At 33.8% G+C, this 27,637-nt stretch overlaps 1 protein-coding gene across 1 annotated transcript; it reads left to right on the top strand.

Moving 5' to 3' along the window:
• On the top strand, positions 1 to 27,623 carry LOC146538803 (frizzled-10-like). The gene is made up of 2 exons (XM_085185670.1): positions 1 to 378; positions 26,086 to 27,623. The coding sequence occupies exons 1-2, from the start codon at positions 199 to 201 to the stop codon at positions 27,451 to 27,453; spliced, it is 1,548 nt and encodes a 515-aa protein (XP_085041796.1). The 5' UTR covers positions 1 to 198; the 3' UTR covers positions 27,454 to 27,623.
• The last annotated feature ends 14 nt before the right edge of the window (positions 27,624 to 27,637 follow it).

The raw sequence follows: 27,637 nt of genomic DNA, 5'->3' as shown, positions 1-27,637 counted from the left end.
CTACACTCTAGGCCTCTACATCTACACTACAAAACCGAATCAGTCCGCCTCAAGCTCTACTGCAGAACGGACGTACGCTCGTCGTATATACTACACGTGGTGCAACTTCATACGATACAGTGCTGTGTTTTTTTGACTGAACAGTTTGAATATGACACTTAATATATATCACTATCTATTATTTGTTACTGTGAAGCAATGATGGCTAGGTATTTCTGTGTGTTACTCCTGGTCTGGATAGTAGCAGCTGACCAGGAGGAGGTCGAGGGTGGCAAATGCGAGAGGATCAGCCTGTCCCAATGTCAAGACCTTGGATACAATTGGACCGCTATGCCCAATTTAATGGGACATAGAGATCAGAAGGAGGCTGAGGAAGCGGTAAGTTCAATTATTAATTATGTAGTCAAAAAATAATTAGGGTTAATTTTTTTTATAAAGAAGCAAATAAATAATAAACATTATTGATATTTATATTGTGCAATATTCTTAGAATGCATTACTTGAAGTTTATTACGTGTAAATAAGTTATTGTTATTCCACTCCGCTCCTTTAGTAGAGCGCTACATACCGATGTAAACAACACAAGAAAGCAATTTTATAAGTACTCGAATATTAATTATAGTGCGATATTTTTTTTAGTTAATTAAACTTTACAAAAAAATCCAATTAGACCCGTTGAAAATTGTAACAAAAAACTCAAATTGTTTTTTATGCATTTCAAAAGAATTGAATTTTGTATTAGGGTTGAATGTTAGCTCGAAATGCGAGTCAAAGTGGAAAGAGTCGATTTATAGTGTTATTTTAAGGGGTGGATAAATTTACGAGTGGTGAATGAATAGATTTAACGACTTGTAAAACTGATATCTAGTACAATATCTCTTTGTGGGGTGGTCGTTTTGTTTCGCTACCGTATGTTTGTTCGTCCTTAGGGACCCTATATTTTTAGATAAGCTCGATTCACGTGAGAACTGGCCCGTGCCGAATTTTGGGACGGAAGTAGATTCTGGTTTGTAAATGATTTAGAAAAATGTCATGTTCATTCAACTTAATAATACAAATTAATTAGCATTTTTATATGAAAGTTTATTATCTCTATTTTTACGCTCTATCCTATCAATTTTTTGAGGTAAGGTGAAAGTAAGTTTTGATAGAGATTCCTTTCAACCTTCAGTTTTAGTATATTCAAGAAACATTGCTTGTTAATAGTTAAATGATGGTAATAGTATATTTTTGAGGCCAGTCGTGGCGCAGAAGCACGCGGAGTGTCTTAATAGTACCCTGCTACATGTAAGATACAGAGAGAAACTAAAAAAAAAAACTATAAATAGATTTAGGTATTATCATCAAAGAACAAGTAATGTTTTAAATTCACCATCGCCAGTATAAACTGAGGAACCACGTTTCTGCGCGTGTAAACATTTTTTGTGCTATCGTATACAAGTATAATCAAAGGCCGCCGATGCTACACATGCGCTCGTATGACTCAGGTCGCGGACTTCAAAGCATCTTTTGTTTGCCATATTTTAGCACTAAGCAATACTAATATGAAACTTTGCGGGAATTCAAAGTAAATTTATATTTACACTAGTGGACCCGGACGCGGCTACGCCTGCTTGAACTATAAAAATATTTATTAAATATTATATAATATATTTATTTTTATAAGGATGAATATCAAAATATAAGTTCATTTTGGGTGACGTTTTCTTAAAACAACAAAGAAACTTTGCAAACCGGTACTTAGCAACGACGGTTGTTATTAACATGGCAGAATAAATTGCATGTCAAATTAGAAAGTATTTTAATTTATTAGTACATATGTGTAATGTAATGTTATATAGCCTATAGCACTTCTGAAGAATGCAGTTTTCATACAAAAAAAAACAAAGTAAATCGGACCAGTAGATCCAGAGATCTTAGCGTTCAAACAAACAAACAAACAAACTCTTCCGCTTTATTATATTAGTATAGATAATATAATTTAAAATTTGCATTCGCAAGAGATCCGAACTAAAATTAATATTAAGATACTATCTCCATATTTACATGACTTTTTTTACCGTTATTATTTAAAAGCGGGGCCCCGTGTTGATTAAAATTGTAATTTATTTATTAATTGATCGTAAATTCTAATTAGCAATTACTTGCAATTAAGCCTCGTTTTTGAATAAATGTAAGCTTTTCTTTTATAAAATGTGGGTTGGACATGTACTTAACTTTATTTAAATTTTAACTTTTTTTATGGCGTAAGCTACAGTTTATTTGGTAAAATTATTATATATATACAAATTAAATATATTTAAAAAAAATACATAATATTATACTTGATATGGTAATTACCAATTACTTTGACGTATATAGATGTACATGTTTTTCTTTGCTTCTTTTATTCGAATTATGATCTTAGGAATGTTTATTGAAATACAAATATATAATTTAAATAGAGAAAGTATTTCGATGGGTTCTATCCCAACCAGAAACAATGGGTGTTACTTGACAACAATATACTTACGAAATACTAATCTATTATTTTTCTCAAATGTAGTTCTGTTATAGCTTGTTCGTGGCTCGAAGTCGAATAGCTAAGTGCTACCTGTCCAAAAAAAACTATTTCTTAAAATATATTGGAATTTAGAAGGTTTTGCGTAGAGTTCAACATGTAAAGTCCTCTTAGAGAATATTGTAAAGAAATCAAACACCTCGAGGCTTTTACAGAACTTATATTTCTTCCAGGGCTAAATAACATTAGGCTTCTACAATTTATATCTCAGGACTTTTACAGAACTTATACTTCTTCCAGGGCTAGATACCATTAGGCTTGTACAATGTATATATTAAATTATAATACAATATTTTATTCTAGAGGACCACTTTCCTCTTCAGCTCCAAATCTAATAATGCGCATCAGAATTTTCAACACATCAAGCGTCGCGCTAGTTCTATGTATAAATTTTCAAATATATCTTTTTATTAAACAAAGAGGTTGATTTACATTTTTCTATAACAAATTATCGTAAATATAAAAACTATTTATATAAAATCATTACATTCGGCCATCCGACTTCGTGCAATCTCCCGATGCACGACTACTCACAAAAACAGTACAAATCAACAATGTATTATTATAAACTCATTACATTCGGTCGATTACAAATAATGTATGTATTGATATTGCCGCAGCCTACTTGACATCACTAGTTTCAACAAATATACAACTAATTAAATCATTGCGTCTTGAGCTAGTACAATCATATTATAACAAAATGCGCAATAGATACTAGACTTAACATATAATTTACAAAAAATAATTACTTTTGAGACCAGAAGACTTTTGGAGTTCTCTCAGAAGTTTAACCATATGTACATATAACGAAATTGTAACTTATCGCTGCGTGGAAGAAATACGAGAAAATCTATCAATAAATAAAACATGTTTTGTTAAAATGTTGTCTGTCGGTTTTGTCGGTTTTGTCGGTTTATGTGTCCCTGCGTTTGTCTGTACGCATATCCTGAGATTATGAACACTTTAAACATTTTTAGTAATAAAAGTTGAGCAAGTAAAGAAATATGTAGTATAAAGTTTAGTTTCAACTTAAAGTAACATCAATAATCATACACAAAAATATAAATGTTATGTTCTAATGTCCACTGGCTACATGTTTGTTTATCTCTACGTATATTGCACTCTTTACGTACATACTATTTAAAGTTTATTTCTTGCTGTTACCTATTATTATCTGTCAGTTCCGTTATTGAACTTTAATTTCACTCTTAAATATATAAAATAATAAGGATAGCGTATTTATATTTGAAACTCCGCTAAAATTACAAATATCCTACGAAATACTTTAATGTCCATCATCAAATAAAGTGTAGTAAAAGAAAATGCTTCACATAAGAAAATGCACAGCAGGCGGCCTTATCGCTGTAAGCGATCTCTGCCAGGCTACCTTAAGGTGCACTCGGAAGTGTATGTCAATCGGTAGCCTACCGCTGCTTTATATCCTTATACACATACGTAATATATCCTATTATATTGTATAGAATTATTAATTATAATAAAATATAATTTCTAATGTCAACAAATATATATAAATACGGTCACGTTAATTTGTAAAGAAAAGGATACAAAAACTTAAATATGTCTAGGTCTAGGTCTTGGTATAAGGATACCTAGGAAATATTATTAAGCAATTTTAATTAACACAATAGATGTATGTTGATAAGTATGTAAAAAAAATCCATAACAGTACGTTCAGAAAAGTAAAAGGATCTACGATATTACAGAGCCAAGTAGTGTGCATCTAGCTGGGCTTATAATGTTTGGATTGAGAACGTTACATTCGATAGGAATACAGCGTCGAGCTATTGGCATCATCAAAAATAAATATATATAATAACAATTTTGCAGTTGAGTTATAACAATTACTTCACATACATACTCATAATAAAATCGTAAGAGGTTCGGTCTTTACTTGAAAAATATTTTTTTTAAAAAAAAAATGTTATTAACCTAATAGAACCCAAAACAATTATTTTTGAATTTTTGTTTATTTGTCCGTTTGTCTGTGCGTTTGCTATCTCAGAATCGACTTAACCGATTTAAATGCGGTTTTCACTATTGGGTTCTGGCAAACTCCCGAAAACATATAGGGTTTATTTTATTACAATCGGTTCATAAACAAAAAAAATAAGAGTTATGCCAATTTAAAGTATTTAGTTCGACAAATTTGCTAATTGCCGTAACAGTTATTTTATACAAGTGTTTTACTGAACTGACTTAATCTTTAGTTTTCAATTCCTTTATTAATATTTCTATTTCAGGCGGGCGTAGCCCCGGACGGGCCCACTAGTAGTAAATAAATTCTTATGTAATGTAAAGAATAACCTCATGAGAAACACTATAACGATTTTACAAAGTTATTTTTTTATTTTAAAATCATCCAATATGAGAATTCCAATTTTAATTAAGTAGAACAACATGTTCCCTGAACTATTCAAGACCGACCTAAACACAGCAATCCCTAACCATGCCACGGAACGACATGCAAGGAGAGTTGGCTGTGGCTGAAATATTCGAAACGATCATCTGTTGAACTATATTTACATAAAAGTCATTTAAACCATCAAATATTCTTTGCGTTGTAAAATTTACTCGTTAAAGAACCGATTCCGAAAATTCCTCATTTTTTTGCAATTGAAATTTACTGAATTTAGGTAAAAAATACATATATATATATCAAGGACGAGTAATTCCGACGGCTAAATCAAATTTTAAAAACTATGATTTATATAAATAAAAAATAATTTTCCGTATTATTTCTTAACGTATACACACACAATGCTACAAAAACTATTTTTTTAGTCCTATGTAACTTCCCTAGTAATTTCCTAAAAAATATTTCTTTTGAGATACTTTAATTTTTATAAATAAATTTAGAAATCTTTATTGCCCATTTACGCTTAATGACTAGAATTGGTTTATGAATAAAAACGTTATGTTAATATGAAGCACGTTTGTAAGACAAAATTGCTGCAAAATAACTTATTGAATCGGCTAAAAATGTAATTTTCAACGTATAAACATTGTTTCTAAGTCTACGTTGACGATGCGGTCCCAGAACGAAAATACACTAAATTGTGACCACCATGTTGTCATAAGGGGAACAAAATCGCGTAAAAATAACTACGTACGTAGCAGTTATAATTATTTACAGTTACCAGCAAACAAATTGCGATCTTTTACGAGCTACCAATTGTTAAAGTTTCGAGTTCGTAAGAGAGTAAACATCTATCTTCGTGACAAATTTGACTAAGACAAGGTAAGCAACAAACGCGGAACGCCACATTTTAATGCAGTAAAATCTCATCTACAACTAGAGCACTAACGCCTGCCTAGTCATCAGATGAATTTTCAAAAGGTAAGTAAACCCCTGGACAGAGGTCCAAGAGAGGTGAAGAGAAACTAACAAGTTTACTAGTCTTAGTTTACATGTTTATTAAATTTATGAGCTTAAGAAATGCAGATATTGACACTCGCTCTATGTGCGTTTCAATTCGCTACCATAAAGAAAATGGCAGAATACATATACATTTTGTACTAAATAATATGTTTTGGAACTGGAGAAAAATATATATAAAGACAATATACTACCTTTTTAAACATAGCGTTTAAATAGTGCGATAAAATAGTGAATACGTGTGAATACAAAACCAACGTAAGAAGATAATAATTGCTATAAATCAAAGCAGACTGGATAACGCTAAAAGACAACAAAGTGAGATGATTCATTAATTGTGACTGTCGTTTCTCTAATTTACACATAATTTGCAACGTCTGTACATATTGTAATTATGCTAATAATAAAATTGTAACGTGTGTATGCTAATAAACTCTTATGTACATAGAAACAAAATTAATTAATTTATTCCAATCACCCCAACCCGATATAAATCACATATATGAATTCTACTGGAAATAAAAAATGTCGAAACTTGTAGGTGGTACTACACTGGCGGCAGAACCTAATGCTGTGACTTTGTTATCGTGTTTCTATTTATCTTGTTTAATATATTTGTTGCCACAATAATTGATACATAAAAAATATATATCTTTCAATATATAAAATTTTGAACTAGCAGACCAAACTAACACTGTTATGACCTATGATATTTATGACACTGACGGTACCTGATCCTGATCCTAATCCTGACCCGATACCCGAGTGAGACTAATTTTCTACTTTTAATGCATGATATCTGAGATAAATCAATAAATCTTCTGGTTTTTTTACATTTCTAATAGGTTTATCGAGTATCCTAATACAGAAAATAGCCTTTTTCTTTAGTTTTAACCAGATCTAAAAGTAAAGCTAAGGGTAATTTATTACAGAAATATTGATGTATATTTTTTATTGTCTAGTATTAGCTTTCATTTCTTTGAGAAACTGATCATAATTTCGCTCAAAGCACTTTATTAAACTTTTTGTAGATACGAATTATTTCCTCACAAGATCCATTATAAAACAAACGAGCAAAATTTATACACTCATTTACTTATGTAAGCCAATTTTCTATATGTCACACAAACTGCGGAATTACATTTAAATGTGATCTATTAACTTTTATAATACCAGTAACTATAGTTTAACTTTAATTCCTATCTATTATACAGAAATTTATAAATCTAAACATTGCTTTTGTATACCAGTAAAAAGTTCCTTTGCTTGTCTTTATGTCACCGAAGCGCTTGATCACATCAGATGAACCGCTCATCAGAAGATGTAAATCACTCCTACGGCCGCGAAGATCTCGAAGTTTTGCATTTTCGATAAATTCCTTTTTTTTGTTTGTCATTGCCATCATTCCACTGGGTGGTTCCTCTAGGGTGCGTCTCAGCATCCGACTCCATTTCCCTCAAATTAATGCAACAAATGTCATTAAAAACTAATAATTTTAGTAAATTAATTGGTGTATTTATAAATTATCAATTCAAAAGCATTCTCTTTTAAATGTCATTCAAAAAATATTTAAAATGGATCGTCAAAATGTCAATAAATAAATCAGAATCAATCAAAAGAAAAAAAAATACTAAAATAATCAATATTAATAAACAAACATAATAATTTAAGCATACATTACTTACAAAGACTACTACACACTATGCCTGACTGCCGCAATCATCAGTCACGAGCAGGCGCTTACTTAATGTTTTACTTTACTACTACGCCCGACATACCGAGGCCACCACCAGCCTCGAGCAAGCAGGCTCTTACTCTAAATACATAATATCAATCATCAATCTTCGGCACGCTGACCGATAATTCATCTACGGTACGCTGACCGTTAATTCATCTATGGTATTCTAACCATTCTTCTGTGGCACGCTGACCACTAATTCATCTACGGCATCCTTAGCCGTGTATCAATCTTTATACTATTCTATAAAATATACTTAATCTTCATACTATTTTATAAATTATACTTAATCTTCATAGTATTCTATAAAATATACTTCATCATCACACTATTCTACAAAATATACTTCATCATCACACTATTCTATAAAATATACGTTATCTTCATACTATTCTAATAAAATGCATAATAACTCTTAAAGTGACTAAATTTTCAATCAAAAGCTCTCCGACCAATAATATCTACAAAAGCTAGCAGTGGAAAACTTGATTTCCATGTTTTTGTTGTACGTACCTCACTTTGGGGCTGAATCTGATCCCGCTTCTGACTGTAAAGAAATCAAACACCTCGAGGCTTTTACAGAACTTATATTTCTTCCAGGGCTAAATAACATTAGGCTTCTACAATTTATATCTCAGGACTTTTACAGAACTTATACTTCTTCCAGGGCTAGATACCATTAGGCTTGTACAATGTATATATTAAATTATAATACAATATTTTATTCTAGAGGACCACTTTCCTCTTCAGCTCCAAATCTAATAATGCGCATCAGAATTTTCAACACATCAAGCGTCGCGCTAGTTCTATGTATAAATTTTCAAATATATCTTTTTATTAAACAAAGAGGTTGATTTACATTTTTCTATAACAAATTATCGTAAATATAAAAACTATTTATATAAAATCATTACAATATATATATATATATTTAATATTACAACATAACAAATAAATAAGCCAAAATAGATCAAGTTCATCCTTTTCACGTGCCAACTAGCAGTTACTTATTGAAATTGAACAAACGGCGTATCGTATGTGTCGACGGTCGGCGCCTCTGAAGTTTATCGCGTTATTACAGATAGACATCGCCACTCACTGATAACGTATATATAAATAAAAATAAATGGTTCAGATACCGCTATCAAAGGTTTGTGAAATGCCGGTGCTTGTTGTTCGTTACACTGTATGCCAATATAACTGAAACAGATTACTTAGAATATTACAAAATAGTTAATTAATTGATTTTACTTAAAAAGGGGGGGCGAGGGGTCGTCGTGGCGCAGCAGCACATGGGTGTGACTGTAACGCGACGGTTATGGGTTCGATCCCCACTCGAGGAAGTGAAATATTTATTGACGTTTACATTTCTTCGCTCTAGTGACGAGGCAAAGCGCGGCGGTGAGTTTTGCCACTCAACACGCAATGGCTCCAGAATCCGGCAGAAAGTGGGGAACGGAGTGTCTTAACACTACGTTCCCTCTGCCTACAGCGTGCAGCTGATTTGATTTTATAACTAATAAAAAACAGTACAGTTTTTATATTATTTTTGTTTTAGATAAAACCTCGCACAGACGCATAAACGTTAAAGACGATCAAAAAGTAATAAATATTAATAGCATTTGAATTAATCGCTCTTTTCGCTGTTTAATAGCTATCGCGGAACACAAATTGCCTCACAACGGATAAAGGCTGAATAAAATGTTTAAAATACTGTATACAATTAAAATTAATTATTCGATCGGGTTTTAAAAGCCCTTAATGGTATTGGGTGGAACCTGTTTGGTAAATACAGTACCGCGGTCGGTGCCTTTGATCCTGGTGGTGAAGGCCGGCATATTCTAGTTGGTCAGACATGTGATAGCAGTACATGTCGAAGAACAGGTTTGGTGTTATGCAGTATAATAGATTATGCAGTGGACTATATTGCTGATATTTTGTTTATAATGAATTTATTTGTTATTTATTATTTTTTGTCTAATGTATTTAATTCCAGTAGAATTTGTACTTATTATAGATTATCGCGAATACTATAGCACTCTAATAGAGAATGGTGGGGGAAAAATTTCATATATCCCATCTAAGAGTCTAAACTATTAACTAATATAAGATAGTCTATCTCCACCTCTAAAGCCGGCAACGCACCTGTAGCTCCTCCGGTGCTGCACGGGGTCGTGGGCGGCGGTGATCATCATCAGGTGACCCGAACGCTCGTTTGCCTTGTCCTTTTTCCATAAAAAAAAAAAATTGTAAAACGTAACTGTAATATGAGGTATAAGTTAAAATTTCATTTTTGACTGTAAGCCATATAATATCTAAATAATAATATATATGAGCCATATTTGTAAGTCTAAATTGAATGGTACTAAATTAGCAATCGCTTTTTATTCCAAAGTCAAGAAAGTATCATCGACTATATAATTAAATTGTAGAGTAAAAAGCGACGGGTTGCTAAGTTTTTGCTATTTACAGCACAAAATAGGGTTATTTATCGTATTTAATAAATATTACTGGTGATAAAAATATCTACTTACATTATATGAATAGACAAAGTTGGAGATACCGATTTATATGCGTACATGAGTTTATTTGATAAAATAAGTTTATTGACATGATAAAAACAATATAAGTAAGTAAAGTTATAAAGTTTATCGCGGGGACGAGGACGGTAAAATAACTCGTATCGTATAGAGCTATTACAAAATATATTATGATTCATAAAACGATTCATTTTGTTTTGTATTTTAATATTTTTTTGATACTAGTGTTAAGACACTCCTTTTTCATTAAGATATTTCAGTTTTACTTTCCGTGGCAGAACTTAACGCCGATTTAAAAAATAATACTTTACTTTCCTATATCCTTAAAAGGTTTTAAAATAAACAATTTAGCTCATAGTAATGTTGACATATAGATACTTCCCTTTTCATGAGTGACGTAGATCATCTCTTTTTGCTCTCTACTGACTCTTATTGTAAAATGTCAAAGTAATTGATCAGAAACTCATAATTTATGTGGTCATGCTATCAAATAACAATATGATACGATTATGGTAGAACCAGATAGTAGCTACTGTGAGGCCAACAATAAATAGTAAGAAGGATGTTGCCATATACGAGTATAAGAAATAAGTAAGAAGATTAATAAAACTAGCTGTATTCTAGTTTTTACATTAAAAAATAGTATATTTTTTACTATCTTTTTCTTAGAGTTGTAAGGAGTTTCGTTCGTTATACGTTTATATTTAGGGTAAAAAATTGCTTGGTTTTCTTAGAAAAGTAAAACAACATGGTATAGTCGGCAGAAATTCGGCGTTTATCTGGGATCTGAGGCCAGTGGGCCGGTCCATTCACGATCTGATCTCGTAAGGGTCATTCCCCTTTGAGAACAACGTGGAGGAATACTACGGTGACTTCTATTATACTATAACTTCATGTATAAAGTAAAAGAATACATGTTTTTATTGCTTTATATAATCTATATAAAAAATATGTGTAATTTCCTGCAATTTAGATAAAATTAGAATGTAGTGACAAAAAATGTCATTTTTGACATTGTTTAAGACTACAACTGGGTACAGATAAAAAATGTAGCAAATGATTATCTTTTTTAAAAAAATAAATATAATGACAAAGTAATTGCTCTCTACCGCTCGGCGTTTCTTAACCTAACGCCGTTATTTGATTAACTAGACGAAAAAAACAAAATGATTCGTTTATAACGTTGGCCTATTTAAAGTCTCTTAAACAAAATACTAATGAAATCTACTTAGATATTACAAATATCCTCTGCTTTTCTGATGGAAATTATATTTTAGCCATCCACCACCAACTATTTCAAAGATATACTTGACAACATTGTTCTTAGCAATCTTAGTTAACGGCTATTACTATTAGGAATTTCAAATTTTCAATTTCGTTTTTCTAATATAATGTTAGAATACGTCAATGACAGTGTGATAAAATAGATGATATCTGGATACACCTAATTGAAGACGATAGAATCGACTCGATAACTGGTCGATAACGTTCGATAGTGATGGGATCTGATATCCTCTAAAATCTAAATCCATATTGAGGAAGTTCATTTAAATTTTGAATTCGCAAATAATCTAATAAATTACGTTGATCGTAAAAAATACTAGTACATTCTTATACAAAATCTTTTATTATTAGAGTAATATAATAATTTTCTAAATCTAATAGAATAACTAAATCAAATATCAGCTATAATTAGTTTTCTATTCACAGTATTAATTAAAAACTCTTGAGTGTCGAAAATGGCTATCATTTTCAGGTACAAAATACAGAATCACTGTATTGTTTTCTTCCGAATCCTTTCGTGGTAACGGACTTTGTTCATAGAGTTTATATACTGCTTTTTAATGAAAATAATAACAAATTATTGATATTACGTAAACGTTAAAATTCACGTTAACGTTAAAATAATCCTTCAATGAACGTTTCAATAATCCTTCTTACGAAAGCATCCTTTTTCGTTGAAGCAGCAAGACGCTTCCAAATTATTACTAAAAGTCTGCATATGAATTATATTAGCTAAAACTGATATCACTATTCTAACTCGTATATAGTATAACATATAGTATAACAATAATATCAAAGAACTACCCAAGTAAATGAGTTTCGAAGCTCTCGCCCGCGGCGCCTGTACGAAACGCAAAGGAGCCGGGGGTTACAAATTGCCCCCTAATTACAGCAGGTAGGCGGACGCACAAAGACGAACGTTTTTTAACTAAAAAAAGTGCTAAGTTATTTCAAAACTGGTTTCGTGGAACCTCGATATGTTAACGAATTAAAGGTGTTATAATAAAAAAAACAATGTTACTTATAAACTATATATACTTAGCTTTGGTGTTCAGGTGTCTCTTTTTCTCCACATTTTCAACTAAATACTTATTTATGAACGATTACGAAATGTCAAAGTCATTTTATAGTATGAATAGGAATAATTGTTTTAAAACCAGCAATTTTATGATTATTAGTTACCTTATATAGTATTTGTTTATAATGTATTAAAGGAACATCGTAGTATCGATCGTAATTGTATTTATTGATTAAATTACTTTTGTAAAACCGCCGCTAAATATAAGCCAGGCATTGACTTTTAACACCGGGGTGGCTTAACAGTAGGTTTATTCTACCCTATTTCTATCTTCCTGTATACGGGATACTGCGTGATCCCAAAAATAATTATATTGACTTTATTTACCTCATTTTAAGGCCACTCCAAATTTAGAAAACCGACATCATGTTTGACGAAGCCTTTAACCGATAGCCAATACACGCTAACTTTATTTTTAGATTCAAAAATGAAATAAACTCTTTAGTTCTGACATTAATATTATATTCCATTCGCATCGGCTCGATCAAAGATACAAACTGAACGAGGTAAGATTAAACAATTTATAACATTTTAATGTATACATGTATAAATACTTACGATAATTGCACTGATATGTGGGCTGTGGCGTCTTGCGGCGAGATCTGACGAGCAGGTACGCTGACCCGCATTTGTTATTACCCTCTACTGAATCATATTTACTCGTATATATCAATAAATATATATATATATATATGTATATATATATATGTATATATATATATATATATATGTATATATATATATATATATGTATATATATATATATATATATATATTTATATATCAATATAATAAAATAATATTTTACATAAGTATTGATAAGATGAGGTCGTTATGGCGGAGGAACACCAGCGTGTGAATGGTAACATGACGGTTGTAGGTTCCCATTCGGAGAAATGAATTGTTTATTCATATTTTCATTTTCGCTCTGGTTATATAGGGAGGTGCAGCGTTGAGTTATGCCAATTAACATGCAATGCCTCGAAAATTCGGTGGAAAATGGGTGGAAGTGTTTTAAGTTAAGACTAGGTTCCCGGTTTCCCGCTGCTAGAGCTAATACAATATACACCAAAATATATTATTAATGTTCTAAAAAACAATAAACCTTTTGTTCAAATTATTTGTTTTTAAATCATTTTTTATTTTCCTTAATCATCGTCATCAGTTCAGAAACAAAATTCTTTTTCAACTTTTGAACATCATTAACACGTCTCTACCCGTTTAGATACATCTGTATAGCATGTTATTCAATGTATTAGTAGTTATTAATTATTTCCAATTTAAGATTTAATTTAAAATTTATTACACTTGATGGGAGAAACAGAAATATACAGTTAATGACTAACGTCTTTTGATTACGTCGTAAAAGGAATTTTGTTCATAGAAAGTTTTTAATAGAACTAAGAAATTAATGCTCACTGACGCCTACTAAAAGTATCGTTATCAGAAATATAGCTTTTCTATACAGTTTAAAGATAAGAAAAGAAACCATTTCATACACTTTCTATGAATCAATTCTGATTTTACTTATCGTTTTTTCTTTATTCTCTTTCAATCACCCGTTACCAGAGCGAGAAAATTAAAATATTAAATATTTCTATCCCTCGAGTGGGAATCAAATCCACAACCATCGCACTTACAGTCAGAACTTCTGCGACGATAGCCTCAATATCGAATAGTTATATAGTCTTTAATATTAAATATCACCTGCTTTCTGCGTCCGAGGAATGCCGCCCAATTATTCCTCGGATCCCCCGATCCGACACGCTCGGCCGTGCATAATGCTTGGACCACAAACGACCAGCTCCGCATTAGTGGTCATATAGACATTTCAAACCCATATTGTGGTATGTGTCAGTGGTGGGGCAATTTTGTTAATAGTAGTACCACCTTTGATATATGTTACTGAATTTCATCCTAAAAATTCTATATTAATGTTATTAAGCTGAAGAATTCGTTTGGTTGAACGCTCAAATCTCAAGAACTTTTGGGTTAAATAAAAAAAAAAAACAATTTTTGCAATATCTTATTTATCGATGACGGTTAATTGTTTCTATGTAACTGACTCAACATTTCAGTATAATTTTTTGTTAATAGTATTTCTGGAATGGGCACAAGACTATTCCCAGAGTGGGCACGGACCACCCGGCTATTTCTACACCCATGGCAACAGTTACCTACGGCACTTAAGGAGTTTTAGCCTGTGTTTTATATTTGTTCTAAAATTTTCGAAGATGAGAATAAAACATTACTTTAATTATACAGTCGAGTTGTAAAACTGAAATTCTTTATTTTCCTGTTATTTTACATCTTAAAGAAATAATAAACTTCTGGAGCAACAGGTACGCTCGTTTACTGCTCCGAGATTACACGCGGACAGACGAAGCTTTCGTTTTACAATCCATAATGACTGACAGGAGGCAACCTATAGAATGTTTCCATGTAAAAGTACGATAAATATAGCCTAATTAAAACTTGATGGCCCTTTAATGTATGTTTTATTAATAGTAGTTTTATATTATGGCTTGAAAATATAGTATTAAAAATAATATTATAAGCTTTTGAAATTTATTTCTAATATTAGATTTCATTTTATGAACTAAGTTTTATGATTGTTATCGTATAATATTATGCGACATTTGCACCATTTCTTTCCAAAATTGCTTCGTTGAAGGATCCAATTGGAAATTGTCTTGGAATTGTCGTACTGCCAATTCCATTTCTCTCGTCAAATCCTGAAGAGAACCAAGTGATCTGTGTTCTAATCGTTGAAAAAACGCAATAGGATGTAGGTTCGATTCTCGAACTCGAGGAAATGGAATATTTCATATTTTATTTCCTTTACTCTGGTGTCGGGGCCGAACGCTGCGGCCATTCACGATGCCCTCAGAATTCGGCGGAAAGTGGAGAACGGAGTGTCGTAGCACTAGGTTCCCTATACCTACAGTACGGCGTGAACCTAAAAAAATCGTTTTATATTACCTACTAGGTATACATTGTCTGTAGTTAGTACATAAAAGCCTTATCGCGGGTCTTGTCAATTATATGCGTGAAGCTTGAATGGGCGGCCTTTTTGTCGAATGTCTTATAATTTATCTTTTTACGTCGCGGCTATAGCATTGAACTGTAACGCGGTGATGTCGGGAGAGAGGCTAATTTAAAAATATATATATAATAGGAAATACAATTCGTTTTGAATTATTTTCTACTGATTGGGAGTACAGTGGGGAACGGAGTGTTTTAGCACTGGTTTCTCTCTGACGACCCTGTTATGTACGGGAAACAGCGTAAAGGTTAGATAAAAAATATAGTCTACTATATATAGAACTACTAGTATAGAACTACTATTTATACTATTGATAAAGATATTTTTTATTAATTCAACAATTGTTTATTACAAAAAAAAATACAATAAGTTCTAAGTATTGGAAAGCTATAGGAGTCATTAGTGACGCCGAGATAACTTACACCGCTGTCGTGATGGGAGGAATGGAGCTGATGCTATCAGTGTACTTTCATTTTTAGACCATTTACAACGATGACTGTTTAAAAATGTACTGCCAGTTGTCTTTTGATAGAAAAAACTAGTTTTAACATGTAGGCAGTTTATTATAACAGTGTTTTAATATAAAACAAATAAAAAACTAGAAGTATTTTTTTCTTCTTCAATCGAGCTACCTCGAAAATTCTTATTATTTCTTCATTTTGCTTACTATAACGGTATTAAAGAGCTTTGGTTACATTTACAATTACACATTCCGTTGTTATTCTACGTATAAAAGAAACCTAATTACTGTTTTCGAACCGGGTTACGCAAGCATTGTCTCATATGAAGATAGTATTTAACACCTTTCTATATTACGACCTTGCTTGTATTTGATCACAAAATATTGCAAATTATTTACTAAAGTGAGAACAAGTAGGACGCCAGTCGGCGCAAGGGTACAGGCGTGTAAGTAAGCGCGACAGGTTGTGGATTCGATTGTCACTCGGGGAAATGTCTGGTCTAGAGAGAATCGCCCTGGTGTAGAGACAAAGCGTGGCTTTAGGCCCGCCACTCTTCTTCTTGGTGGAAAATGGGGAGCAAATTATCATAACACTAGGCTCACTTTCCTTACCCTGCTACATACATATGTGGCACAAAAAAGTAGTCACTATAGTAAAAACAACGTGATTGAGTAACTTAAGAATTCCTGAAAGACGTGCAGGTTGTCCTCAATGCGTTATCAGCTGATAACAGCTGGCGCCGGGCCCTGAGCCTTCATAAATATCCTGTACTAAAACTTTTTGTTTATCTGTAGTAAAGCGAGGTGGTTAAGATGTTGAGTGATGAAGATGCCAACGTGGAGCAGTAGTGGGTTTGATTTCCAGTTCTAAAAGTTTTGGATGTATGACGTAGTAAGCATTTCTTCTCATTATCATCAGTCTGTTCTCTGTTGGACAGGAGACAAATATGAAGAACCATATAAGCTTGCTAATCCTTTAGATTGTACCAGTAAGCTTAGTTTCCTGTTGGACGAACTTTAATGTTTCTGTATATGTAAAAAGTGGAGATCCACTCCTATTTCAGGATCTCTAGGTGTTCTCAACCTGTCCCTAATGCATACGAGTGTATGATATGAAATTTGTAGTGAATAGAAAATATGATGAAAATGAATACTTGCCAAGTTATTTTTACTTAAAAAAGACATTCTAAAAATTATTCGTGATTCACAAACAGATGCATATCTTTGAATTTCGTTTAGCTTTTTTTGGTTATCATAATTGTTACTCACGAAATACAAATTTACTTATAGATAATATAAACTTAACAAGAGAGAAAAGATAAAGCAATGAGAAAAAATTAGAAAACATCTTAAAATTCATGTAAGTAATATATTAGGCCCGCCACTCTACACGCAATGCCTCGACAAATTCGGCGAAAAGTGGAGAACAGAGTTTCTTTACATTAGTTTATCTCTGTCTACGGGAAGAAGGGAAGTGTGCGGGAAGATGATTTAATTTTTTTAAGTATGTATGTAGAGAGTGAAGCTATTTCTACAAAACATTTAATTTAGTTCACGTAATACGAATAAATATTACATCCAAGGCTGGCTATAAAACTGACATACAAATCGTTGGGAATCACGTTCAGAGAGACATTTATGAGGTGCTAAGTAAAATTATTTAGACATCGCTACATCAGCGCTGTGTGAAACGTATTAACACGTAAAGGTAATATTAACTCGGTTTAGGAGCTCGAGGTCACAGAACAAACATACGAGGCGATGAGAATTATTAAATCTATATATAAACATACCATGCTAAAATAATTTTAACATTTTTAAAGTGTTGTTCCACTCTTAGTGAAGAAAAACATTAAGAATACGTGTAAACATTTGAACGTAGCGGGATTTGAACCTGCACCTCTGAAAATTTGGGACAAATTCAGTTTCTTTGAAATTTTTATACGTTTTCTTAATAAGTTAATTTTTTTACACATTATACGTTACTTAAGCTGTGCAATATTTTCTATAAAACTGCTTGTAACTAACGTATCTAATAGAGTTTAACATTGTTGCTAGGATTGGATATACTTGAATGCACCTCGGTTGAGAGCTCAGGTCACCTTTAGTTGTTAATTTTATTATAGAGATATTTTTCAGGTACAATTTGACAAAACAAGAGACTAACTTATTAGGAAAATTCAACAAAAACCAAACAAAAATTATTTAAATTAATATTATTATACAAGTTCTAACAACAAAACAAGCAAAAACTCCCAATTCTTAATTTCAAACCTCATCATTCTATAATTCAAATGTCATACCTCATCACCCTCGGCCAAAAGAAATCACGGCTATATACAACGTGCCCATAAATAAATAATATACCCGCCGTGACGAAGGGCACAAGTGTGTAATTGTAAACACAACGATTGTGGATTCTATTCCCGTTTGGAGAAATGAGATACTTAAATTTTCATTTCTTCGCTCTGGGAACTAGGCTATATATATACATATATATACCTTCGGAATTTGAAGAAAAATGGAGAACGGAAGACTTAACACTAGGTTCCCAGATTTCCTCTGCCTACCCTATAATATGCGGAAGACAGCGAGAAGCTAAAATAAAAATAATAATATAACTTAAATGACTTCACTCAGGATCTGATAGAAATTGACAGCAAAATCTGCCGGCGAACCCTCGCCCGTCTCAAGTCTCAACACATTAAGGAAAATGATTACGGCGGCGTTAAATTAAAACGTAACGAATTGAAACAAATCGCTCGTTTCTAATATGTGATGTAGAGATAATGTGTTTTGATGTATCGAATACTTGTTGATAATTTCGATTTTGGTGTGGTTAATCGTAAATTGAACAAGCCGTTATTTGAGACTGGTGGTGGGTTCGATTCTCACTCGAGGAAATATTATCATCATTTCATCATTTCTTTTTCCACCTTAAAGGCCGGCACCTGTAGACCACCTGTAGCTCCTCTGGTGTGGCACGGGGTCGTAAGGGGCGGTGATCGCTTACCATCAGGTCATGACCCGAACTCTCGTTTGCCTTATCCTTTTCCATAAATACATCATATTCATTGTAGAACTTCCTCATCAATGATACACCACTGAGCTCGATATCCAGCACTACATATCTAATCGTTGCCAAGTTGTCTTTGCCAGGAAAGAAAACGAACACATAACTTATAAAAGATTTAAATCCTAAATTGTATACATGCATGCAGCTTCCATCGCTCTCATCTCCCGCAAATCGTATATCAATTTAGAAGCTCGACCGTCACTAAGCTTAAAAGCAACGCCGCCTCCGACCGAGCGTGGCTAATGTATAATCGGGTGAGCTTTGTGACCGATCACTCTTGACCGATACAAGCTAAAAACAACCATATTTTTATTCATACAAGCTTTATTATAGTGTAAAAGTTTCTTTTGAAATAAATTATGGTTCAACTTGGTACGTATTAAAAAGAAATACTTTGTATTTTTCTTGAACAATACAGGAATGGTAGAAATTGTAATAATGATTTGTGCGATTTCGCTGCTGTTGGGAAACTCAGTTTGATAATACAGATATATTATGTGATAGATATAAAAAATCGATTTTAAAATCGATAAATGGTATATTTATAAAAGCTTTAGATAAACTTAAATATTAACCGATTGGTTTAATTATTTCTGTTAAACTAATCGTACCTATTACTTGTCGATTTTGTTAGCTTCACGTTGTATCCCGGAACATAATAGGGCAGGCGGAGGGAACCTTGGAACCTAGAGCGAAGACACTCCGTTCCTATAAAGATACTTCCATTTCCCACTTTAAGCCGAATTTTGAAATCAAATGGTGTTGACTGTTGAGCGAACGCCACGCTTTGCGTCAACACCAGAACGAAGAAATAAAAACATTAAATATTTCATTTTCTCCAATAGTTTCCACAACCTGGCGTCTACAGTCACACGCTAGTTCCCCCGCGCCACGACTTCCCCCTTAGCTGAGGTATTACCACTATCAATTCATAATGAGATGTAGGACGTCCCAGAGTCCACTTACAACGTTCCCTCTAACCGGAATTTGATGAAGACAAGCCAATTTAAAGCGAACGTTGATTACCGAACTATAAAATCGAGCCGACAATATAAATCGAAAGTTCTAATTAAAAGAACTCCTCACACTCACTGGAAGCCTGGTACCTTTAGTGTCGTACAGTGATCATATCCGCCGTTTTCTTGGCCTATTAAAAAAATACGTATTTTTATTTGATGGTTTTTATTTTGTCTTCGTATATTTTAATTGCTGTGTTAAATGTAAATTAATTATTGTATTATTGGAATGCAATTTATTTTAACTGTTCTTATTATTATAGCTTTACATATTTATATATTTATATATATATATATATATATATTTATTTATTTATTGAGACCTGTGGCGCAGTGCAAGCGTGTAATTGTAAATGCGACAGGTTGTGGGGTTCGATTCCCATTTGAAGAAATTAAATATTTAATATTTTCATTTCCTCTCTCTGTTATGAGTGGAAATATCTTAATAGGAAAGAAGCGTAACTGACCTGTCAGTAGTTCAGTCGTCAGTATCGTCAGTAACTCAGTCAAATCTGAAAACCCCCCAGTCAGTATGCCTAGTCCTGTAAGAGAACCATTCTAAGTTCTAACGCGTTTATAGCGAGTCCGGAATAGAGTGAATGGAGGCAGCTGGTGCTTTATTCGGATTTCACATTTATGTTGAACTCGTTTCACTTATAAAATACTAGGACAATATGTTCGAAGGAAACTGTTGTTTTTTCTTATTTTTGCATTTTGAGTATGTTATGCTTTACAGTGATTCACTGTCTAATTAGTCTTAAAATAATAAAAAAATAGACATTCTTAATAGATATTATTTAGTACTAGTCAACTACAATTTCGTGATCTAATTAATTATTTACCTTATGGTCTCTTTAAGCTTTTATGTAATGGAAGAGTATAGTAAGCATTTATGTAAAATAATGTATAAAACATATATAAAAACAAATATGAAAACCAGTAAGGAAACCAATCCTAACCTAAATATATTCAATAATTCAGGCAATTAATAATTATTCTTGTAATCCACATGCACTGAGGGTGAACGACCAGTTTCAATCATCACATTGAAAGCCCTAATTGAGGCATGAACTTCAAAGAGATGCCGGGATAAGCCGTTTAGATACTACCGCGAGATAGCTATACAGTGGGGATGCCGAAATAATTAAGTCAAATACAAAAGATAAATATGATAAATTACATTAATACTATCAATTTTTAGGGTTCCGTACACAAAGAGTGAAACGGGAATCCCGTATACTAAGAATCCACTTTCTGTCTTTCCGACACTAGGCAGATAAACAGGAACAGTTAGACAGTTGAAAATTTTACAGATGATGATACAGCAAATACTAAAAAAAATAAAAAAATATTTAAGATTTACTTATTAGGGATCCCATACAACAGACACGATGATTTTTGCCATTTGTACAGAACCCTCTGTACGTGATTCCGATTCGAACTTGGCCGGCTTTATTATCTAATTTATCAAGGATTTTTTATTGGTTTTAATAAGTAAATGTAAAATTTAAATAAATAACATTGTATTGCACGTATGTATGTATAATTGTAAATACAGTAGTAATTTTAAATGAGGAAATAACGTAACATAACCACAGCGACTGCAGCTAAGAGGCTTACGAAACAATTAATTATAAATAATGATAGAGACTTAGTCGGACTTTGCAATATATAATAGCGACTTTAAATGAAATGTATTTTGTTGTACATAAATTAAATGTAAATATATTATTAAAATTTGTGTAATAATATTTTAAATTAATTCCAATATGTATATGTATAATTGCCAATTTCTGGAAGCACGGCGTGTTAACGAAACTGAACGTTACACTTTATCTCGATACCAGAACGAGGATATGAAAATATTAAATATTTTATTTCGTCGATTCGTAATCGAATCTACAACATGTCGCGCGCACTTCTGCCACTGCGCTACGACTGGCCTCAACTTTTAATATTTTCATTATATTTTTTTAATTATAATTAATAGTATAAAAACTAGAATACCAACATCTGCCTGCTATTTCCATACATATTTAATTTTTAACTCCATTCAATAATATCATAATAAATAACGTTTATAATTCACAATCTATATAGACTAAGTAACACGTCCACAGTCCATGTGTCAATTATTTACGAAGCAAGCGCGGTACCTTTGATCGCTATCTCTTTGAAGTCTTTACGCCCGACGCACCCCACTCGACTATACGTGGACTATAAATAAAACTAATACTATAAATAAATATAAGTTAGCAATAATAAGTTAAAATAAATGAAAATTTAATATCTATCCCGAACACAATGAGAGAGATACTAGTTCTGCACGTTCTGCACTTTCCGTCGAATTTTGGAGGCATTGAATTTTGAGTGGCGGTGCTCAACGCCGCGCTTTACTTTGAGACTAGAGTGAAGAAATTAAAATGTAAATTTAAATAAATATTTCATTTCCTCGAGTGGGGATCGAACCCACAACCAGTCGCGTTTACAGTCATACTTTAGGACCCTGCGCCACGACTGGAAATCAATTGTAACAAGCATATAAGAATTTCGACATAGCCCGATGAGAACGTATGGCTTAGTTGCTCAGAACGCTTGGACGGTTTCCAAGAGGCGCGGGCATCAAACCTGCTAGGTCCACATATTTCTGTTTTCTAAAAAATATTTTTCTTTTCCAGGTGTGGAATTACATCTTAAAATCTATCAATTTAAAAAAAAATCTTCGTATAAATTTTTAATTATTAAGCAATGTGTATGTATGGAAGGTAAATATGTGGCAGAGGTCGTAAGTGTCTACCGTCGATCATAGTTTACGGTCAATTGAAGCGCAGGTTATGTTGTCAAATTGCGAAATTTTTACTTAATATTGAAGTATTTACTTAGATTTCGCACCAATAATTAATACAAAACTTAACTAGAATTTATATTTCATCTTGCTGCCAATTTAGAGACTACAAACTTTTGGCATAACCAACTTTACAATTTGTTGTCCTAAACTGTGGACGGATGTATTTATATATAATTATTTCTTAGTATGAGATTTGAATATACGACCGTCACTCGCGAATTAGTGCTTAGACACTCTATTCTCCATTTTTTGCCCAATTTTTGAGACATTGAGAGTGGAGTGGCGGAATGCAAAGCTACGCATTGTCTTGTTATCAGCTTCACTTGTTATCAGAGTGAGAAATAACAATAATTCAATTCTCCGACTGAGAATAGAATCCACAACCATCGTGTTTACATTTAAACGCTGCCACTTTGACTGAATAAAAAAATTTTGTAAATTTTAATAAAAAAATAAAAATAACAATCTACACTTCTATAACTTCTACAACTTCTATGAAAATCTATAAACTTGAACCCCTGACTCAAAATCAAGTCAAACCACCACTGCACCAGTAGAGCTCCATACATATATTAGTTAATAACGTGCGTACGTCTCCTTACGACGTGGTGATTATTTTCGAAGCTGTTAAAGATCAAAGGAGCACATTCTATTTCCAGTCCTTTGGTAATTAATTTTTTGTTGTCCCCCGCCTCTGTAGCCGGAGAGTGGATGAAATTAACATTTTGTATTTACTATGTAACTAAATTATGTTTTTTTCTATAGGAAATATATATTGTAGAGTTCTATTTGATTTTTCAGCGCTCTCTGCTTAAAAATATCATTAAGAAGTTTCAAAATATAAAAAAAAATCGTCGTATATAATTATATAACACAATACAGCCTTAGGCACTATAATATAATTAGAAAGTCCAAATTATAACACAAATAACATTCCACATATTATAAAACAGAAAACTAAATTAGCACCACCTGTATATAGTTTAGTTCCACCTAATCAAACAGGGTTCTAACCAGTTACGTCAAACAATTCTCAGTTCTCAGCATCAGTCTAACAAAAAGCCGGCGCAAATGACAGGAGACAAAGGCAAGGTCACCAGGTTTTTATGGTACCAGGTCTTTTGAGGAGCTCAGTCGTTTGTTTTTACCCAATTGAACGGTTTGGCTGAGATCTGCGCCCCGATTAGATGTAATGGGTTTGTGATTGCTATGGAGGGACTGCTTTTTATAGTATTTTCGTCGTATAAGGCGAGCAATTCGTTAGTGAGGTTAGATTTCGTTTTGTTTGTTTGTATGGAAATTTTAGAGTTGTGTTGCTTATTTATTTTTCTTATAGGACTTATTGTGTATATAGTTATATGCTATGCTAGATTTGATGAAAATTGCATTATACTTTTCGCCAGCAACTCAAATGACTTAAAAATTATATATCTGAAAATATTTATTTGTTATTTCTCTACGATTAGCTATATCTCATTGATAATTTGTCATCCTTTGTCGATATAGGAACGACAATCACCTACCGTTTAACAAAACACGTTAGTTCACAGAAACTTTAAAGCAATTGTTATAGAAATAAAAATTTCTTTAGTTATGTTACACCTTCTACTAGTAATCTAAGTAAAAAAATATATTAAGATTTATATAAACACAATCCAGGATAAAAAAAATATATTTTTGAAAAACTCAGAGAGATACTATAATAACTTTTTATAATGGAATAAAATGAAAAAAAAAATCTTTTCAATTTTGACTGTTTAGTTAAATCGTGTTTAAAGCAATAACAAAAAAAATATGAATAAAAGAGTTTTTTGGGACTCCTGTAAAGAACACAAATAGAAATTCTAAGTGCGGCTATCCGATATCCCGGATTAAGAGAGCAAACTACTCTATCCTGTTAGAGGACGGCAGAGCGGCCCCGAACTGAGGCATTTCGCGTTTTTTCTAGAAACGTTTCGTTTTACCAACAATAGTGAGCAAACACGCTTGTTTACCTTCGAAAAAGGTTTAGTATGTCGGCGTCACTTAAGATATTTCAGTTAAAGAGAAGTTCTCTTTGGTATAGTCATTTTAAAATCGAAATTAAATGTATTGACGCCCTCGTGGCGCAGCGGCACAAGGGTTTGACAGTAACGCGACGGTTGTGGGTTCGATCCCCATTTGAGGGAGTGAAATATTTATTTACGTTTATATTTCCATTTCTTCGCTCTGGTGTTGAGGTAAAGCGCGGCGTTGAGTTCTGCCACTCAACACGCAGTGCTTCCAGAATTCGGCAGAAAGTGGGGAACGGAGTGTCTTAACACTAGGTTTTCTCTGCCTGCTGTGTGCGGGATACAGCGTGAAACTGATTTATGAAATGTTTAAATGTCACTTTTATTAAAAAAACATCTGTTTAAATGATATCAATTTATTTATTTCATGAATGATAATACCAGAAATGTTTTTTTTTCTCTATTTAATGTTTTTTTTTCTCTTTGTGTACAATTTCTTTTTTATTTAGTCAGCACTTGATAAATAATATGTAAATCGTTAAAATAAAATGTAAATTCCCATACGTTTGATTTAACTCATTAGGAACTAAATAATTCTCAGCACAAATAAATGCGTCCCCTTAACCGACATTCACTCATGCGACTCGTTTTAGATGTTTTTGGATCACATACAAGGGTTTCTATTGATACAAATACCGACATACACGTTTTATGTAGAAAAAGACCTTATTTTTATTGCAATAGAGTAAATAATCGCTCTCAACTCGCTAAAAGCACTTATTGCGGAGTTTGTTTAGTTTAGCTAATCCATTGAGTTGGAGATACCTGATTCCTGGTATTTAGTTCTATTATTTATTTGCTTCGATAAACATTTGATATTTGAACAACTTGAGGTTGAATACACTTACTTTTAATGTAATATGATTTTTCAATTTTAAAAAAGGTTTTCTTGTGTCTATTAAGCGACTTTGTTTGTTTATTAAATTTGATTTTTCTTAACTTTTACCAAGATGACGAGTTTTAAATATATTTATTTTTTGTATTGCAGATGACAGCGTTCACCGGTATATTATCCAGTGAATGTTCGATGTACGCCCGCTTCCTCCTCTGCTCGGCCTTCGCCCCGCTGTGCTCCGTGCAGGTCTCGGGCTCCGTCAGCGCCTGCAGGGGACTGTGCGAAAAAGTCGTCGAGGACTGCAAGGAACAAATAAAGCTGCTTCCTCCGACCATCAAACTCGATTGCTCTGTGTTCCCTCTCCGCCCAAACAGATTGTGCATGAGGCCCTCAAACGCTAGCGAGCTGGAGCCGGAGCCTCTTCCAGTGCCGCGATGGCCGTTTCACGAGCACGAGTTGCGTGAGCACGGCTGCCCGCCGGCACATACGCGCGCCCCCGCCGGCGAGTGCTGGCCCGCCTGCGGACAGCACGCGCGGTACACGCAAGCGGACAAGAGAGCCGCCGAAATATGGATGATCACTCTCGCCTGGCTCTCACTCCTCTCAACTTCATTTGCACTTTTAACGTTCTGTGCGGAACCTTCCAGGTACCGTTACCCGGAGAGGCCGGTGGTCTGGATGGCGACCTGCCACGCTATAGTGGCACTAGCTCACGTGACACGAGGCTGGCTCGGGGCTAAAGCCGTGTCGTGTTCGGGTATCACTCTCGCAGTGGACGGGCTGGCGTCCCCAACTTGCGTGGCCTTCTTCTCTCTGACCTATTACTTCACGCTGGCTGCAGACGCCTGGTTCACGAATGCCTGTGTCTCCTGGTACTTGACAGCGGCGAGTGAGTGGTCCACGGAGGCGCTGGAGCGCGCCGCGGCGTACCTGCACGCGGTAGCGTGGGGCTGGGCGGGCGCCTGGACCGCCGCCGCGCTCGCGCTGCGCAAGGTCACCGCGGACGAGCTCACTGGCACGTGCGGGGTGGCTGACACCGCCGTGTCCGCATTGATAGGAGTTCCACGAGGCGCACTACTCATCACTTCAGTAGCATTGGCGATAGGAGCGTGTCCTGGCATCATGAGAGTACGTCGGGCGCTAGATTCTCGAGGAGCTAAAAGAGTTGGACGTTTAGCAGCGCGCGCTGCAGCTGGAGGCCTACTTTACCTACTGCTGGCTGCCTTCGCAACCGGCGCGAGGGTTATGGAAGCCCGAAACAGGGAAGCACAAACCAGCCTAGCGTTGTTAGCGGCTTTAGAAGCTGGAAATATAGATAACACCGCCGGATCCCGCGGAGTGTCTATGTGTTTATGGTTGTCCTGCGGAGTGGCGGCGGGCGCGTGGGCGTGGTCGAGGAAATCTGCTGTAGTTTGGAAGAAGGCGCTCTGCCCGCCACGCAAGGCCCCATGCTGCGCCCCACCACTCCTGAGACCCCACCACCCCTACTACAAGAGACCCCTTCACGTCTCTAGGGTATAAGACTATTAATAGACTATTGTGTATCTGAAATGTTATCGTCTCAAAGACTTGTAGTGTAACTTTAAGTGCCTGTGTATATGCCTTCTGTGAAGGCGCTCTCGATATTTGTACAAAATATGTAAATAGTGTATATTTTTTCTTTATATTATACTGTTGATTTTATATAAAAAGTTATTTTATTTTA

This window comes from Heliconius melpomene, chromosome 5 (assembly GCF_056956725.1).
Source record: "Heliconius melpomene rosina isolate 202511_hmr_F chromosome 5, ASM5695672v1, whole genome shotgun sequence".
Lineage (NCBI taxonomy): Eukaryota > Metazoa > Arthropoda > Insecta > Lepidoptera > Nymphalidae > Heliconius > Heliconius melpomene.
The sequence above is the reverse complement of the archived record's forward strand: the minus strand, read 5'-3'. Positions and strand labels throughout refer to the sequence as shown.